Source organism: Salvelinus sp. IW2-2015, linkage group LG23 (assembly GCF_002910315.2).
Source record: "Salvelinus sp. IW2-2015 linkage group LG23, ASM291031v2, whole genome shotgun sequence".
Lineage (NCBI taxonomy): Eukaryota > Metazoa > Chordata > Actinopteri > Salmoniformes > Salmonidae > Salvelinus > Salvelinus sp. IW2-2015.
Window position 1 is genome coordinate 34490656 of NC_036863.1, and position 19086 is coordinate 34509741.

Consider the following 19086-nt stretch of genomic DNA (forward strand, 5'->3'; position numbering starts at 1 on the left):
CTGTGGTCATAACCAATTGGGAAGGTGGTATTTGCCACATACGACTGGGAAATATCCGCTTGAATGCTCCTCCAACTGGTAATTACTAGTGGGAAACTCGTCTATCATCCATGAGCTCCGACTTCTCCCACATGCTGACCTCTGACGTCACTTACTATGGAAATTACCTTGATAGCAGCATTTCCAAGACATTATTTATAAAAGCAATCTATTCGTATCTATTTTTAACACTATCATTTGTTTACAAGCATATGATAGCTGTAATTTTAGTTTATGGTTGACGCAGCTTGTTGGCCATTAGTTGGCAATTAGCCAATGGGTTCAAAGCACGTGAACTTCACAACTGGTAATGACCACCTTCCCACTTGGTTATGAATGCAGCATTAGGCTCAGGGTGGATAAGGCTGAGGAATTAATTCATGTGACAGAGTAATGTTTGGGACATGACATGAGCTACTGATTATCATTGTGCTTGTGGCCAGGGATTGCTCCAACATACATGCAATGTAAATCTCATGTCATATTTTCTCTTTACTCAGGATCTCGTCTTCGTCAGGATGACTCCCCTCCCCGGATAGTGGAGCACCCCTCTGACCTCATTGTGTCCAAGGGGGAGCCGGCCACCCTCAACTGCAAGGCGGAGGGYCGTCCTGCCCCCACGGTGGAGTGGTACAAGGACGGGGAGCGTGTGGAGACAGACCGGGACAACCCCCGTTCCCACCGCATGCTGCTGCCCAGCGGCTCCCTCTTCTTCCTACGTATCGTCCACGGCCGGCGCAGCAAGCCAGACGACGGCAGCTACGTGTGTGTGGCCCGTAACTACCTGGGCCAGGCCGTCAGCCACAACGCCTCGCTGGAGGTAGCCAGTAAGTAATGTTCTCTGTCTCGGTGGTGGTGGGTCAAAGCCGTGTGGGTTGGTGTATCAACTACTAGCGACAAAGTGAGCATGCTGACGATAGCTATTTGCTTTATATCAAAGGTTGTACATGGAATATGTAGATGTAAGTGATGGCTATCACTGCTTTATAACACAGAGGTCAGTGTTGTTAATAATTACAGAAAATGACAGAACACTGAGCGGTGCTGTGGTGCCTGCCTGGTTCGGACAATCTCTTCGAGGAGAAGTTTTCTCAAAATCCAGAAACCTCCCAAGTGATTCCATACATTGAAACTAGATCAGTGGAGTTTGCCCCCCCCCTCCTCCATGTAGTGATGTACTGAAACAGCTGAAAAATAGCTCACGTGACTGGTGATGTTGCTGGATGCAGGCCTCACTCTGCACGTTGCCAGTGAATTTCATTATTCAGAAATCCATGATGTGTGGCCAAATTCGTTGTTTTATTGAAAGTGTGTGGCCGAGAAGCTATTTTTGTCAAAAGTACTATCGGTTTTGAGTCAGGAAATGTGTACTTTTCCACCTAAAAGATTTGGCATTATTTTATCACATTATTTTATGTAGCCGACTGCCACAGCAGCGGAGAGATCGGTAACCACTGCACATATGCGCTCTTGGGAATCCCTTCTTAGTAGAAACTGCACGTTATGCCCTTATTCACAGATGCATGTTTTTTGGGTTGGCGAAGTAAAGACAACATTACACATTAGTTATAAAAAATAAACAGCAACCTAGAAATATGTCTAATGACGAAATACTTGCAAGTGAAGAAAAAGACTAAACTGGGTTTATTCAGACTATTCAGACTAAGAATGGAGGCAAATTGAGCTTCAGGTGGCCTACGCCCCTCTAGCCGCAGAAGCCACAGCAAGATCTGGTAGCAGTAGCTTCCTAGGATCGACACAGACTGGTGGTGCAGTTGGGGCAATTGCGCTCCAATTCCACGAATGAGGAATGTTTGTGCTGCAGAGAATTCAAATATGTGACTARAATTCTTACAGAAATCTAGGAACGTAATGCTGATGAGAGCAGTTAGGCTGCTTTTGCGACCACTGAGATTTATCTGCCCACATCAACGGTCCTGAAAAATATAAATGGTGACGCACCCCTGGTCCAGCTGGGCCAAATGGACAGTTATCTAACGAGTAAGTATCTAAACTTTTCTTTAGTGAATGATCGCTTATCATCAACCTCTATGAGCGGGACCGTTAGGGAGTTTATGTTTTCACATAAGCCCCAAACACTATTTAGTCTTTATTTATTCATCACAATGTTTTTGGTGTATTCTATTCTGCAATGTAAGGTGACACAATGTTTACTGCCTCTCAACCCCCCCCCTCCCCCCGTCATAAATACAAAGGGCACATATGCTAACCTGCAGGGCACCTAGGCCTCTGTCTACATGATGTGTTGCTATGGTAACAACACAATAAGAACACCTTGAACGTTAAGGATCAGGCTCGGCTACATACCGCATGCGTTTGTCACTTTCTCTTCTCAAACACACCTTTGTATTTTGGCACTGCGCCAGATCCAGTCCATGGAAACACAGTAGCGACAGCTGTATCTTGTAGTATCCTTCGGGTTTTCCGTCCCCGTAGTTTCAAATGGCATATCTCATTCACATGCATCGTCACTCAAGTGCTTGTTACACACACYCAGCGATGCAAGGTTGGCTGCAGGAYTATTTACATTGTATTTACTATTTCGAAATGCTACTAACCGTCTTCTACATCTCTCTGTATCTTTTATCGGAAAACAGTCAAATTTGAGGCCTTCTTCCTTTGGTTTCCTGTATAAAGTGCATCCAGGAACCGAACACCAGCTTGCTCTTGCTGCCAACTCTTTATCCACTTTTTGTAACTAACTTTACCTGCGATATGCCTAACTCTATCATCTTTTTCACCAGCTCCTTCTCTCCCCCCCAAAAATGTAATCTGTGACATCAAGCTCCGTGTAAGGGCACATCTCTTAATCATGAATTTACTGGCAATGGAACAGAGCGAGGCCTGCATCCAGCAATGACATGAGTCACGTGACCCTTTTTTTGCGGCTGTTTCAGTACAGCACTACAACGAGAGAGTGCAAACTCCACTAAACTAGTTTCAATGTATGGAATCACTTGGTAGTTTCTGGATTTTGGGTAAACTTCTCCTTTAAAGGAGGATATTCAAGGTCACCAACCACAGGACCAAATGAGCCCAGTCAAGAGCCTTGGACCAGAATAGACCGTGAAGTCATGTTCTCTGACAGTCTGATGGTGATGACAGGTCTAGCCCTGCTCACTCTCTCTCACTCTCTCTCACTCTCTCTCACTCTCTCTCACTCTCTCTCACTCACTCACTCACTCACTCACTCACTCACTCTCTCTCTCTCTCTCTCTCTCTCTCTCTCTCCTCTCTCTCTCTCTCTCTTGCTCTCTCACTCTCTTCGTCTCCTCTCTCTCTCTCTTCTCTCTCTGCTCTCTCTCTCTCTCTCTCTCTCTCTCTCTCTCTCTCTCTCTCTCTCTCTCTCTCTCTCTCTCTCTCTCTCTCTCTCTCTCTCTCTCTCTCCTCCTTCTCTCTCTTCTCTCTCTCTCTCTCTCTCTCGTCGATCTCTCCTCTCTCTCTCTCTCTCTCTCTCTTCTCTCTCTCTCTCTCTCTCTCTCTCTCTCTCTCTCTCTCTCTCTCTCTCCTCTCTCTCTCTGTAGAACACCGTGTTATGTCTTTGGGGCAACTAAGGTGACTACAGCCCTGCCAGACAGAGAGACAGCTTGAAATGCCAAGGTTTTATGAGGCTGCATTGAGGCTGCATAAACTTTACCTGGAGACACTTCAATGACACTAATAACTCAAAATGGCCCCGTACTGGACAGTTGGAACTATCTGCAGAGCATGGCCCGTCTACCAACCTGCCTAGACAGTTTATCTAGGCTGTTTATCCCTTATCATTGTTTGTTTATTTTTCTTCCCTCCTAACGCGGGGTCAAACAAGGTGAAACGCTAGCTTGCACTGATGTAAGTCCTAATACATATATTCTCTCTATAGTAAATGTGAAATACACTGATTAATACAAAACATTAAGAACACCTGCTCTGACCAGGAGAATCCAGGTGAAAAGCTGTGATCCCTTATTCATGTCACTTGTTTAAATCCAATTCAGTCAGTGTAGATGAAGGGAGGGAACAGGTTAAAGAAGGATTTTTAAGCATTGAGACAATTGAGACATGGATTGTTGTATGTGTGTGCCATTTAGAGTGTGAATGGCCAGACACTAAATGTAAGTGCCTTTGAACGAGGTTTGGAAGTAGGTGCCAGGCGTGCCGGTTTGTGTCATGAACTGTAATGCTGCTTGGTTTTCATGCTCAACAGTTTCCCGTGTGTATCAAGATGGTCCACCACCCAAAGGACATCCAGCCAACTTGACACAACTGTGGAAGCATTGTTGTCAACATGGGCCAGCTTCTCTGTGGAACGCTTACGACACCTTGTAGAGTCCATGCCCAACGAATTGAGGCTTTTCTGAGGGCAAAAATGTGGGGTGCAACTCAATATTAGGAAGGTGTTCCTAACGTTTTGTACACTCATTGTATGGTCTAATGAGCAGTTATTTGGGCTTTGAAATGATTTTCTATCTAGTTTGATCCTCTCTTCTTGACTCATAACTCCCTGTACAACCCCAGGGAGAGAGAGCAGTGATCCTCTCTTCTGACTTCATAACTCCCTGTACAACCCCAGGGAGAGAGAGCAGTGATCCTCTCTTCTGACTTCATAAACTCCCTGTACAACCCCAGGGAGAGAGAGCTGTGATTCTCTCTTCTGACTTCATAAACTCCCTGTACAACCCCAGGGAGAGAGAGCAGTGATCCTCTCTTCTGACTTCATAACTCCCTGTACAACCCCAGGGAGAAGAAGCTGTGATCCTCCTTCTGACTTCATAACTCCCTGTACAACCCCAGGGAGAGAGAGCAGTGACTCCTCCTTTCTGACTTATAACTCCCTGTACAACCCCAGGGAGAGAGAGCAGTGATCCTCTCTTCTGACTTCATAACTCCCTGTACAACCCCAGGAGAGAGAGCAGGATCCTCCTCTGCTGATCATGAACTCCCTGTACAACCCCAGGGAGAGAGAGCAGTGATCCTCTCTTCTGACTTCATAACTCCCTGTACAACCCCAGGGAGAGAGAGCAGTGATCCTCTCTTCTGACTTCATAACTCCCTGTACAACCCCAGGGAGAGAGAGCAGTGATCCTCTCTTTCTGACTTCATAACTCCTGTACAACCCCAGGGAGAGAGACAGTGATCCTCTCTTCTGACTTTCATAACTCCCTGTACAACCCCAGGAGAGGAGAGGCAGTGATCCTCTCTTCTGACTTCATAACTCCCTGTACAACCCCAGGGAGAGAGAGCAGTGATCCTCTCTTCTGACTTCATAACTCCCTGTACAACCCCAGGGAGAGAGAGAGCAGTGATCCTCTCTTCTGACTTCATAACTCCCTGTACCAACCCCAGGGAGAGAGAGCAGTGATCCTCTCTTCTGACTTCATAACTCCCTGTACAACCCCAGGGAGAGAGAGCAGTGATCTCTTCTTCTGACTTCATAACTCCCTGTACACCCCAGGAGAGAGAGCAGTGATCCTCTCTTCTGACTTCATAAACTCCCTGTACAACCCCAGGGAGAGAGAGCAGTGATCCTCTCTTCTGACTTCATAACTCCCTGTACAACCCCAGGGAGAGAGAGCAGTGATCCTCCTGGGTGTATTTCATCTGCCCTTCGCTGTAACTGAAACAGCCTTGTTACCAACTCCATTTCCAACATTGAAATAACAGCTTCATTTTGGATACTGTGTTAAGTGCTAGGCTTTTCTCTCTTATTAGTCCTTGCTTATGGGCGTGTAGTGATAATCCTTGTTTCAACAATTTCTGGCTGTCTAACAGGTAGGGAGGGCAAAGTCAGGGTTTAGCGTGGCTTATCTGGAGCTACAAACACGTAGGAACTCCAACTCTCCCCGCAGTACCTCACTACCTGACCCCAGACCTTGACTTACTCCTTTAAAGGCTTTTGAGTGATTCCTCACGAAATGTAATCCATAGAATAGTCCTTTGGAGTAAGGATTGTTGACATACAGTTGCGGCCAAATATATTGACACCCTTGCACTTTTCTTTAATAACTCCCTATCTCTTATCAAATAAGTTGCAAAAATAAATAAATACATATTGGTCTCCACATCTTATTGGATTTCAACATTGCAGAACCAATTACATTTTTGTAAATGTACGTTTACAATTTTAATTTTGAAAATAGAGACGAAAGGCATGGACAACATTATTTGCACCCTGGAGCTAGTACTTGGTTGCGGAGTCGTTGGCCAAGATAACTGCCAACACATGTTTCTTGTAGGCATCAATGAGCTTGCTGCACCTTTCTACTGTCAATTTGGCCTCGTCTTCAGCAGCAACCTGATCTAATGCTGATCTAATTTAATTCTGATCTAATCTAATTCTTCAATGTTTGAGAGGTGCCCAACTGCTGTTTCCAGCTCTCGCATGAGGTTATGAATGTGATTCAGATCTAGACTCTTCGCTGGCCACTCCAGAACATTCCAGAACACTCCAGAACACTTTCTTCTTGAACCATTCCAGGGTGCGTTTGATATGTGTCTGGATGACCCACAACCTTCACCAGAGATACAGTTTTTGGACACTGGGTTGAACATCGCAATCCAAATCACCTTGATAATAGAGATCCATTTACATATTGGGATGTTGTATCGTATCGTTTTGACAATATCGCAACATGATTTGTGCGCTAGTTGGCTGTACCTGCACCAAAAGTCCAGTATTTCTTTCGTCATAGCTTGTTTTCCGTCTTCTTTTTAAATAGGGAGCCAATTTGTTACTTCCATTTCTCCTGTCTCTCTTGACCCTCTGCAGCAGACATAGAGTATGGTGAGCAATATGTTTGGACCATGGAATCTCAATAAATCACAGATAGAATTGTAAGAATCGTGAGAATCGGAATACATATCGTATTGTCACTTAAGTGTCATGATAATATCGTATTGTGAGGTCCCAGGCAATTTCCAGCCATACTTGATCATCTGCTGATTTCATGATGTCTTGAACACATTCAAGGCCCCCAGTACCAGAGGCAGCAGAGCAACCCAACAGCAATATCCAACCTCCCCAATGTTTGATTGAAGGGAGGATGTTATTTTCTTTGAATGTTTCATTTGGTCGTTGGTAAACACAGGAAGACACCACTGCTGAAGGAGACACAAGAAACCCTGATTGAACTTCTCGAAAAACCCACCTAAACAAGCCTTCATTCTGGGGAAAATGTTCTGTGGACTAGAGCTCTTTGGCAACGTGCGCAAGGCATCATGTTTGTTTTGGAGTCCAATATTCAACCCATTGTCCAAAAACCTATGGCAAGATCTGAAAACAGCAGTTGGTGGAGGGCATGCCTCAAACATTGAAGAAACAGAGCAGTTTGCTGATGAAAAGTGGGCCAAATTGCCAGTAGAAAGGTGCAGCAAGCTTATTGATGGCTACAAGAAGCATTTGTCTGCAGTTATCTTGGCCAAAGGCTGTGAAACCAAGTACTAGCTCCGGGGTGCCAATCATTTTCTAAAATAAAATTGTCAACTTCAGTTTACAAAAATGTAATTGGTTGTGCAATGTTGAAAATCCAATAACAAGGTGTGGTGACAAAAAGTTAACTTGAATATTTATTTTAATAGCGTGACGTTTCAAAACCGCACATTTTAGAGCGGCCATTTCAGCTCGTGAAAAATGGGGAAAAAACTTATACAAATGTCAAATATATGTCAATGATCTTTTCTCCAAAGGACTATTCTATGGAGGGCTTCACATTTCAGGGCTTCACATGGAGGGCTTCACATTTCAGGGCTTCACATGGAGGGCTTCACATGTCAGGGCTTCACATGGAGGGCTTCACATTTCAGGGCTTCACATGGAGGGCTTCACATGTCAGAGGCTTGCACCATCGGAGGTGCTATCTACAATTTCAGGCTTCACATGGAGGGCTTCACATTCAGGGCTTTCAGCAGCTGGAGGGCTTCACATTTCAGGGCTTCAGACATGGGAGGGCTTCACATGTCAGGGCTTCACATGGGGGCTTCACATTGTCAGGGGCTTCAATAATGTCAGGGCTTCACACATGTCAGGGCTTCACATGAGGCACTATGTCACTGCGGCTTCACATGGAGGCTTTCACATGGAGGGCTTCACATGTCAGGCGCTTCACATGGAGGGCTTCACATGGGGCACATGGGCTTCACATGGAGGCTTCACATGGAGGGTTCACATGAAGGGCTTCACATGGAGGGCTTACATGGAGGGCTTCACATGGAGGGCTTCACATGGAGGGCTTCACATGGAGGGCTTCACACTGTCAGGGCAGGCATCACCACTCACTAGCGAATAGCTGGGTTGATGTGGTGCTGTAACAATGTTATACAGTATGTAATGTTACAATGCTTTATTGATCAGTGCAGGGTTTGGACTGAGCCTGGCCTGGACATAGCTGTGTGTCACGTGTTTCCAGACAGTGTAGTTTAGGACTGGTTTATGCTTTAGTTTGTTAATGCACCAGTTTGTTTTGTGGAAACTCTGCCAGAGTAATTCCACGTACTCTCTCAGATCTCTTGTTGAGCCTTATTTCCTCTTATTCTTAACTGACCCAAGAACCAAGGTTATTTCGTGCATCTGAAAAAAACACTTATACAGTCCATGTTTTACAGCACATAAAAGACATACCAGAGAAACTGTAAAATCCTACACTCAGGATTGTCAGATAAAGTCTCTGTTTTGGATGTTTTATTTGACAGAGATATGTTTCTCTCACATGCAACATGAATCTCTCCACACACTGATGGCTTAACACACGCATGCCTACTGACACACACACAACACACTCCTACTCACGGCACGATTCACACTATGGCTATTGTCCCAGCCCTTCCTGTTGAGTAAAAGGAATGTGGTTTTTATCAAAGCAAATTTTGCGCAACCAGAGCTTAATAGTAACATCAGTGATCCAGTTACACATTTATGCACATATTGGATCTTTGCACGATGGGAGCGGTCAGCCACGCTCAAGGTACTAAACGATATCAATAACCGCCATCGATAAAAGACATTACTGTGCAGCCGTCTTCATCGACCTGGCCAAGGCTTTCGACTCTGTCAATGCACCATATTCTTATCGGCAGACTCAGTAGCCTCGGTTTTTCTAATGACTGCCTTGCCTGGTTCACCAAACTATTTGCAGACAGAGTTCAGTGTGTCAAATCGAGGGCATGTTGTCCGGTCCTCTGGTCAGGTCTCTATGGGGTACCACAGGGTTCAATTCTCGGGCCGACTCTTTTCTCTGTATACATCAATGATTTGCTCTTGCTGCGGGCGATTCCCTGATCCACCTCTACGCAGACGACACCATTCTGTAATACTTCCGGCCCTTCCTTGGACACTGTGCTATCTAACCTCCAAACGAGCTTCAATGCCATACAACATTCCTTCCGTGGCCTCCAACTGCTCTTAAACGCTAGTAAAACCAAATGCATGCTTTTCAACCGTTCGCTGCCTGCACCCGCACGCCCGACTAGCATCACCACCATGGACGGTTCCGACCTAGAATATGTGGACATTTATAAGTACCTAGGTGTCTGGCTAGACTGCAAACTCTCCTTCCAGACTCATATCAAACATCTCCAATCCAAAATCAATCTAGAGTCGGCTTTCTATTCCGCAACAAGCCTCCTTCACTCACGCCGCCAAACTTACCCTAGTAAAACTGACTATCCTACCGATCCTCGACTTCGGCGATGTCATCTACAAATAGCTTCTCCAATACTCTATTCAGCAAACTGGATGCAGTTTATCAAAGTGCCATCCGTTTTGTTACTAAAGCACCTATACGACCCACACTGCGACCTGTATGCCCTAGTCGGCTGGCCCTCGCTACATGTTCGTCGTCAGACCCACTGGCTCCAGGTCATCTACAAGGCTATGCTAGGTAAAGTGCCGCCTTATCTCAGTTCACTGGTCACGATGGCTACACCCACCCGCAGCACGCGCTCCAGTGGTGTATCTCATGATCATCCCTAAAGCCAAAACCTCATTTGGACGCCTTTCCTTCCAGTTCTCTGCTGCCTGCGACTGGAACGAATTGCAAAAATCTCTGAAGTTGGAGACTTTTATCTCCCTCAACAACTTTAAAAATCTGCTATCCGAGCAGCTAACCGATCGTGCAACTGTACATAGTCCATCTGTAAACTACCACCCAATTTACCTACCTCACCCCCATACTGCTTTTATTTATTTACTTTTCTGCTCTTTTGCACACCAGTATCTCTTCTTGCACATGATCATCTGATGATTTATCACTCCAGTGTTAAGTCTGCTAAATTGTAATTATTCGATTTATTGCCTACCTCATGCCTTTTGCACACATTGTATATAGATTCTCTTTTTTTTCTACCATGTTATTGACTTGTTTATTGTTTACTCCATGTGTAACTCTGTGTTGTTGTCTGTTCACACTGCTATGCTTTATCTTGGCCAGGTCGCAGTTGCAAATGAGAACTTGTTCTCAACTAGCCTACCTGGTTAAATAAAGGTGAAATAAAAAAATAAAATAAAAATTGTAGTTGCATACGATCTTCCTATATAGACTGACACTGACCTACTTCAATAGCTCTCTGTTACTCCTGTCTTCTAGGCCTCTGCTCTCCCTCTGTCCCCACCTCCCAGCACCTAGGCCCCTGTCACACCACCCTCCCCACTCATCTTCTCCTCCCTAGTTTAGCCACCACCTTTAACCTGATGCCTTAAAAGGAATGCATTTTGCATCATCATCATGATGTGGCCGGTGACACTTTGCTTCTTGAATGTCCAATATCTTGAAAACTTTTGGGGTTTTTGTCGACTGATGAAAAGAAAATGTATATTTTTGGAGTGGGTTTTCTGTTTAAGTAGAGTCGCACTCGGCTCTCTGTGTCGCTCTTTTCAAACCCCTTGCCAGTGAAGATCATTTGTTTACTTGCCAGACTATTTGCCTTTGATTAACCTTTTTACAGCATCATTCATTACTTCAGCCAGTCCCCTGATGTATTCAGATCACTTCTTGCTGTGGGGTCCCCTCACAGTCAAGGGAAAAGGCTAGAGATCCCAGGAGATCATGCTCCCGTTAGGCTCCCACAGCGTGTCTCAGCATGTGTCCTGGGCCTCTCAGGGCTGAGCACGTCCTCCCTGTCCCAGAGCCGTATCCATAGCAAGTCTTACTGAGGGGTCAATGGTAGGTTGGGACTGTCAGAGGGCCCAGGGGTACGCTTTTTGAGATGTGACAAATGCATAATTTGCCATGACTCGTGGAAATGTGGTATCAATTCACGCAAACATGTCTGCTTCACATCCCTATGGTAAAAACTCCAAAAAGGTTGGTGGACTTTTACTATAGGACCCACCTGCCATCCACAACAGCTGTGTGTGTGTGTGTTTGTGTGTCTAGTAGTGCACCAGTTTAGACTAAGGGTTTCTGTATTGCTAACAGGTGCCCGTGTTATTTTGTCAGAGTCTGCCCAGTGTGAGGGGTAAGCCTGTTGTGTTGTCTGTTAGACACGCTTTCACCCCATTGTCCCCCCGTGAGGACTTTGTCCGCCTGCACGCTCAAAATACACATCAACCAAAAGTGTGTTTTTTTATGGCCTTGGGGAGGGTGGTGGAATGAGCAGGGGCAGGGGGCAGAGGTTAGAGGTCAGGGGTGTTACAAAATAACATTGTGACTTTCTTTTCATGCTTGGTGACTATAAAGGAGGGGAGGGGTGGTAGAGGGGACAAAGGCACTGATTCTGGCAGCAGGCAGGAAAGACAGAGAAGAGAGGGACGTGATAACAGAGGACAGCAGAGATGGTGTTTTCCTCTCCTTCCTGGTGACAGGGATTAACGACAGTGGGCATGCCCTCACACTCCGTCCCTGCCTCAGTCACACTGGGTATCCATCTATCACCCAGCTACTTCCTGTGTCCGCTCCACTGACTCACTCTGAGGAGGTCTACTGCTGCCCAACACCAAACCTGTCTTTCTTTATGCTCTTTGTCCACCTGGGGAGTTTATTTTGGGATGTTGAGGTTTAAAGTTGAGCTAGAACAGAGGGACAGCTTGTAGAATCTCAACTGAGTTATTTCCTACTCATTCAACTCAAAGGGATCCAACTGACGCAGGGGTCATCCACGGGTCATTTCAGGGTCCAGGGGTCTCCCATATGTGGTGGAACAGAGCCCCCTCTGTCTGATACTCCTGAGTTTGGGCTGTAAGATATGTGAGTCAACGCGTGTTAGTCTAATGTGGTGGTATTTCTAAATCATACAACATTTTATTTGTCACATGTGCRGAGTACAACAGGTGTTGACTTTACCATGAAATGCTTACTTCCCAACAATGCAGAATTAAAAAGGAAGAAAATAAAGGAAATAGTAACACAATGAAATAGCAAAAACAAGGTTATATACATGGAGTACTGGTACTGAGTCAATGTGCAGGGGTACGAGGTGGTTGAGGTAATTGAGGTAATACAGCATCTACAGTTGAAGTCGGAAGTTTACATGCACTTAGATTGGAGTCATTAAAACTCGTTTTTCAACCACTCCACAAATTTCTTCTTAACAAACTACAGTTTTGGCAAGTCGGTTAGGACATCTACTTTGTGCATGACACAAGTCATTTTTCCAACAATTGTTTACAGACAGATTATTTCACTTATCATTCACTGTATCACAATTCCAGTGGGTCAGAAGTTTACATACACTAAGTTGACTGTGCCTTTAACCAGCTTGGAAAATTCCAGAAAATAATGTCATGGCTTTAGAAGCTTCTGATAGGCTAATTGATATAATTTGAGTCAATTTCAAGGTCTACCTTCAAACTAAGTGCATCTTTGCTTGACATCATGGGAAAATAAAAAGAAATCAGCCAAGACCTCAGACAACAAATTGTAGACCTCCACAAGTCTGGTTCATCCTTGGGAGCAATTTACAAATGCCTGAAGGTACCACGTTCATTTGTACAAACAGTAGTGCGCAAGTATAAACACCATGGGACCACGCAGCCATCATACCGCTCAGGAAGGAGACGCGTTCTGTCTCCTGGAGATGAACGTACTTTGGTGCGAAAAGTGCAAATCAATCCCAGAACAACAGCAAAGGAACTTGTGAAGATGCTGGAGGAAACAGGTACTAAAGTATCTATATCCACAGTAAAACGAGTCCTATATCAACATAACCTGAAAGGCCGCTCAGCAAGGAAGAAGTCACTGCTCCAAAACCTCCATAAAAAAGCCAGACTACGGTTTGCAACTGCACATGGGGACAAAGATCGTACATTTTGGAGAAATGTCCTCTGGTCTGATGAAACAAAAATAGAACTGTTTGGCCATAATGATTATCGTTATGTTTGGAGGAAAAAGGGGGGGGGGGCCTTYCAAGCTGAAGAACACCATCCCAACCGTGAAGCACGGGGGTGGCAGCATCATGTTGTCGGGGTGCTTTGCTGCAGGAGGGACTGGGGCACTTCACAAAATAGATGGCATCATGAGGCAGGAACATTATGTGGATATATTGAAGCAACATCTCAAGACATCAGTCAGGAAGTTAAAGCTTGGTCGCAAATGGGTCTTCCAAATGGACAATGACAAGCATGCTTCCAAAGTTGTGGCAAAATGGCTTAAGGACAACAAAGTCAAGGTATTGGAGTGGCCATCGCAAAGCCCTGACCTCAATCCTATAGAAAATGTGTGGGCAGAACTGAAAAAGCATGTGCGAGCAAGGAGGCCTACAAACCTGACTCAGTTGAACCAGCTCTGTCAGGAGGAATGTGAAAAATGTGCACCTAACTTATTGTGGGAAGCTTGTGGAAGGCTACCTGAAATGTTTGACCCAAGTTAAACAATTTAAAGGCAATGCTACCAAATACTAATTGAGTGTATGTAATCTTCTGACCCACTYGGAATGTGATGAAAGAAATAAACGCTGAAATAGATCATTCTCTCTACTATTATTCTGACATTTCACATTCTTAAAATACAGTGGTGATCCTAACTGGCTTAAGACAGGGATTTTTTACCTGGATTAAATGTCAGGAATTGTGAAAATCTGAGTTTAAATGTATTTGGCTAAGGTGTATGTAAACTTCCGACTTCAACTGTACATGTGGGTAGGGTTAAAAGTGAGTAGACAATCAGGATATATGATAAACAGAGTAGCAGCAGAGTATGTGAAGAGTGTGAAAGTGTGAGGACCGACGCCGGAGAATAGAAGCAGGTAAGGGGAGTCAACATTTAATAGGAACAGACATGGAACAAACAAGCAACAGCGTCATGTGGGTAGAGTCCACTGAGTGTTCATAGAGCCAGTGTAACATAAGGACAGACAACAAACAATGCAGCAGCGGGGAACAGAGACGGGGAACTGAACAATATAGTGGAGGTAATAAACAGGTGATTGAGTCCAGGTGAGTCCAATAATACGCTGGTGCGCGTGATGGGGAAAGGCAGGTGTGCGTACTGATGGTGGCAGGAGCGTCTAATGTTGGGGAGCCTGGCGCCTTCGAGCACCAGGGAGGGGGAGCGGGAGCAGGCGTGACAGTACCCCTCCCCCCTCTAGGGGCACCACCCGGTGTCCCACCTGGGCGAGCCTGACGGGCCGGCCGAGGCACGGGCGCTGGACAAACCGTCTGGGTGTAAAATCTTGACGAACCGGCAGGGCCGTGGGAGCCTGGCGAACCAGCTGAGGCGTGGGAGCCAGACGACCCGGTTGAGGCGTGACAGCCTGATGATCCCGCTGGCACATGGGAGCCTGATGAGCCGGCTGAAGCGTGGACGCCTGGCGATCCGACTGAGGCCTGACATGGGATGGGTGCCAACCGGGACAAGAAATCCTCTCGTGCCAGCTAGTGCGTGGAAGCCCGACGAGCTGGCTTAGACAACCCCTGTTCCATCAGCGGCAGCCTCCGGACCCGATGTCACCATCAATCCGGAACGCTAGCACTCCCCGATGCTTCGTTAGATGGCTGCTGCATTCTGTAAGGACAGACTCCGGAGATGAGGAGCAGGTAACTGGAGTCAAGATTTAATAGGAACAGACATGGAACAAACAAGCAACATCGTTAGCACCGGGTAACATAAGGACAGACAACAAACAATGCAGCAGCGGGGAACAGAGACGGGGAACTGAACAATATAGGGGAGGTAATAAACAGGTGATTGAGTCCAGGTGAATCCAATAATACGCTGATGCGCGTAATGGGGAAAGGCAGGTGTGCGAACTGATGGTGGCAGGAGTGCGTAATGCTGGGGAGCCTAGCGCCTTTGAGTGCCAGGGAGGGGGAGCGGGAGCTGGCGTGACAGAAAGTATGTGTGTGTATGTGTGTGTGTGTGTGTGTTGGAGTGTTGAAGTGTCAGTGTAGTATGTGTGAGTGTGTGGGTAGAGTCCACTGAGTGTTCATAGAGCCAGTGCAAGAGAGTCAGAGCTAAAAAAAAGGGGCAGCATTGCAAATAGTCCAGGTGGCCATTTGATTAAATGTTCAGCAGTCTTATGGCTTTGGGGTAGAAGCTGTTCAGGAGCCTTTTGGTCCCAGACTTGGCGCTCTGGTAGCGCTTGCCATGTGGTAGCAGAGAGAACAGTCCATGACTCCGGTGGTTGGAGTTTGATGTACTGGGCTGTATGCACTACCCTCTGTAGCACCTTATGGTCGGATGCCACGCAGTTGCCATAACAAGCGGTGATGCAGCCAGCCAGTCAAGGTGCTCTCAATGGTGCAGCTGTAGCACTTTGTGAGGATCTGAGGGCCCATGCCAAATATTATTTTGCCTCCCGAGGGGGAAGAGGTGATCTTTTTGTTGTTGTGTGTGTGTGTTTCTGGTGTGAAGGATACATATTGTAGAGTACTGAAATTATAATCGCTGGCCCCTGATTGATTGTTGTAAAGTCCCTGTAGGTTTGGACAGACTGGCCCCTGGCTGTTGTTTAATCTTACGAGGTGTGTGTGTGTTCTCTCACTCTTGGTCAACATGGCTGTCAGTCAGTGATGAGACACAGAGCAGGCAGAGGGGAGTATGGGTAACGGGAATGGAGGATGGAGGGAGATGTGAGATGACTGGTGATGATGTGTGTTGGTCAGAAGTGTGAACTGATCAGAGATAAAGCCTCTCATTGCTCTGGCCTCCCAAATCAAATGAAATCAAATTGCAGTAGTCACATGCACCGAATAGAACAGGTGTAGACCTTACAGTGAAATGCTTACTTACGAGCCCCTAACCAACAGTGCAGTTTTAAAAAATACGGAAAAGAATAAGAAATAAAAGTAACAAGTAACTAAAGAGCAGCAGTAAAATAACAAGACTAAAAAGACTATATACAGGGGGGTACTGGTACAGAGTCAATGTGCGGGGGCACCGGTTAGTTGAGGTAATATGTACATGAAGGTAGAGTTATTAAAGTGACTATGCATAGATGATAACAACAGAGAGTAGCAGCGGTGTAAAGGAGGGGGAGAGGAGCGGAGGGGGAGGGGCAATGCAAATAGTCTGGGTAGCCATTTGATGTTCAGGAGTCTTATGGCTTGTGGGTAGAAGATGTTTAAAAGCCTCTTGGACCTAGACTTGGCTCTCCGGTACCACTTGCCGTGCGGTAGCAGAGAAAACAGTCTATGACTAGGGTGGCTGGAGTCTTTGACAATTTTTAGGGTCTTCCTCTGACACCGCCTGGTATAGAGGTCCTGGATGGCAGGAAGCTTGGCCCCAGTGATGTACTGGGRCGTWCGRACTACCCTCTGTAGTGCCTTGCGGTCGGAGGCCGAGCAGTTGCCATACCAGGCAGTGATGCAACCAGTCAGGATGCTCTCGATGGTGCAGCTGTAGAGCCTTTTGAGGATCTGAGGACCCATGCCAAATCTTTTCAGTCTCCGAGGGGGAATAGGCTTTGTCGTGCCCTCTTCACGACTGTCTTGGTGTGCTTGGACCATGTTAGTTTGTTGGTGATATGGACACCAAGGAATTTGAAGCTCTCAACCTGCTCCACTGCAGCCCTGTCGATGTTAATGGGGGCGTGCGTTGTCTTCTTTTTCCTGTAGTCCACAATCATCTCCTTCGTCTTGAGCACGTTGAGGGAGAGGTTGTTGTCCTGGCACGACACGGCCAGGTCTCTGACCTCCTCCCTTTAGGCTGTCTCGTCGTTGTCAGTGATCAGGCCTACCACTGTTGTGTCATCGGCAAACTTAATGATTGTGTTGGCGTCATGCCTGGCCGTGCAGTCATGAGTGAACAGGGAGTACAGGGGGGAACTGAGCACGTGCCCCTGTGTTGAGGATCAGCGTGGCGGATGTGTTGTTACCTACCCTTACCACCTGAGGGCAGCCTGTCAGGAAGTCCAGGATCCAGTTACAGAGGGAGGTGTTTAGTCCCAGGGTCCTTGACTTATTGATGAATTTTGAGTTGAGGGCACTGGTGTTGAATGCTGAGCTGTAGTCAATGAATAGCACTCTCACATAGGTGTTCCTTTTGTCCAGGTGGGAAAGGGCACTGTGGAGAGCGATAGAGATTGCATCATCTGTGGATCTGTTGGGGCGATATGCAAATTGGAGTGGGTCTAGGGTTTCTGGGATAGTGGTGTTTGTGAGCCATGACCAGCCTTTCAAAGCACTTCATGGCTACAGACATGAGTGCTACGGGTCGGTAGTCATTTAGGCAGGTTACCTTAGTGTTTCTGGGCACAGGCACTATGGTGGTCTGCTTAAAACATGTTGTTATTACAGACTCGAGCAGGGAGAGGTTGAAAATGTCAGTGAAGACACTTGCCAGTTGGTCAGCGCAGGCTCACAGTACACGTCCTGGTAATCCGTCTGGCCCTGCGGCCAGGTAGATAGTGTGGTCCACAGCTTATCATGAGATACTCTACCTCCGGCGAGTAATAGCTGGAGACTTCCTTAGATATCGTGCACCAGCTGTTATTTACAAAAACACATAGTCTGCCACCCCTTGTCTTACCAGACACCGCTGTTCTATCCTGCCGGTGCAGCGTATAACCAGCCAGCTGTATGTTGATGATGTCGTCGTTCAGCCACGACTCTGTGAAGCATAAGATATTACAGTTTTGAATGTCCCGTTGGTAGTTTAATCTTACGCGTAGGTCATCTATTTTATTGTCCTAAGATTGCACGTTTGCTAGCAGAATGGAAGGAAGTGGGGGTTTATTCGATCGCCTACGAATTCTCCGAAGAAAGCCCAAGAAAAGCAGTATGTCGTTCGTGTCGGACTCATTAAAAGAAAAAGAGGATTGTGCCAGTCCGTGGTGAGTAATCGCAGTCCTGATGTCCAGAAGTTATTTTCGGTCATAAGAGACGGTAGCGGCAACATTATGTACAAGATATGTGAAAAAATACGTGCTCCTCACAGAGAGATAGAGAGAGAATGCTGTAATGGGAGAGGGAGACATGTATAAAAGGTGTCAGAGAGGGAAACATGGTTGAAGTCAGACTATGGGAGGGATGATGACATAGAGAGTGAAGGGAGCAGGAGACGAGTAACAGAGATGTAGAGAAACAAGAAGTGCTGGCTCCGTTCTCTGTCCTTCATGGTGAAGAAGTGAGACTTCTTCTTTTGGGGACGCAGAGCTGAAGTGACAGAGCAGAGACAGTGACAGATGAAGTGTGTACTGGAGCCTGAAGCGTGACCAAGGGGCTGGGATACTGCCTGGTAAGCAGAAACACACACAGGGTCAGACTAGCGGAGCCATGCTGGAACTGAAGGGAGGAGGAAAAAGAGAGAAAAACATCTATAACCTAGTTCCCATCCAATAAATGTCAGGCAGGACACTCAGCATATTTCTCTGCCTGCAGGGAGCCAGAGGACCCTGGGAAATGAACATGTGTCCTATTGACCTCAGAGAGTTGATTCAATCATGGAGCTCTTTATTGAGGTGAAGGGAAAGTCACGGACAGTGTACACTTAAGGTTATTGGGCAGAAGAGTCAGTTTTAGGGCCGCCATATGAGGACAAATAAATGATGTTCTAGACCTTATTGGACAGTGTGCCATTTGAGAGACAGTTAGGCTTGCGGCAGGGTCTAAAGTTGAACCACAAAGCATCAGGTTGCCCTCTATGGATGAGGTAATGAGTCACTTAGACCCATAAATAC

At 46.3% G+C, this 19086-nt stretch overlaps 1 protein-coding gene across 2 annotated transcripts in view; it reads left to right on the top strand.

Moving 5' to 3' along the window:
* robo1 (roundabout, axon guidance receptor, homolog 1 (Drosophila)) overlaps positions 1–19086 on the top strand; it is a 225300-nt gene that overhangs the window by 84595 nt on the left and 121619 nt on the right. For both annotated transcript variants that reach the window (XM_070434580.1, XM_070434581.1), the window contains one exon: positions 540–866. In XM_070434580.1, the coding sequence (XP_070290681.1) occupies positions 540–866 (327 nt within the window). The remainder of the gene's footprint in view (positions 1–539; positions 867–19086) is intronic.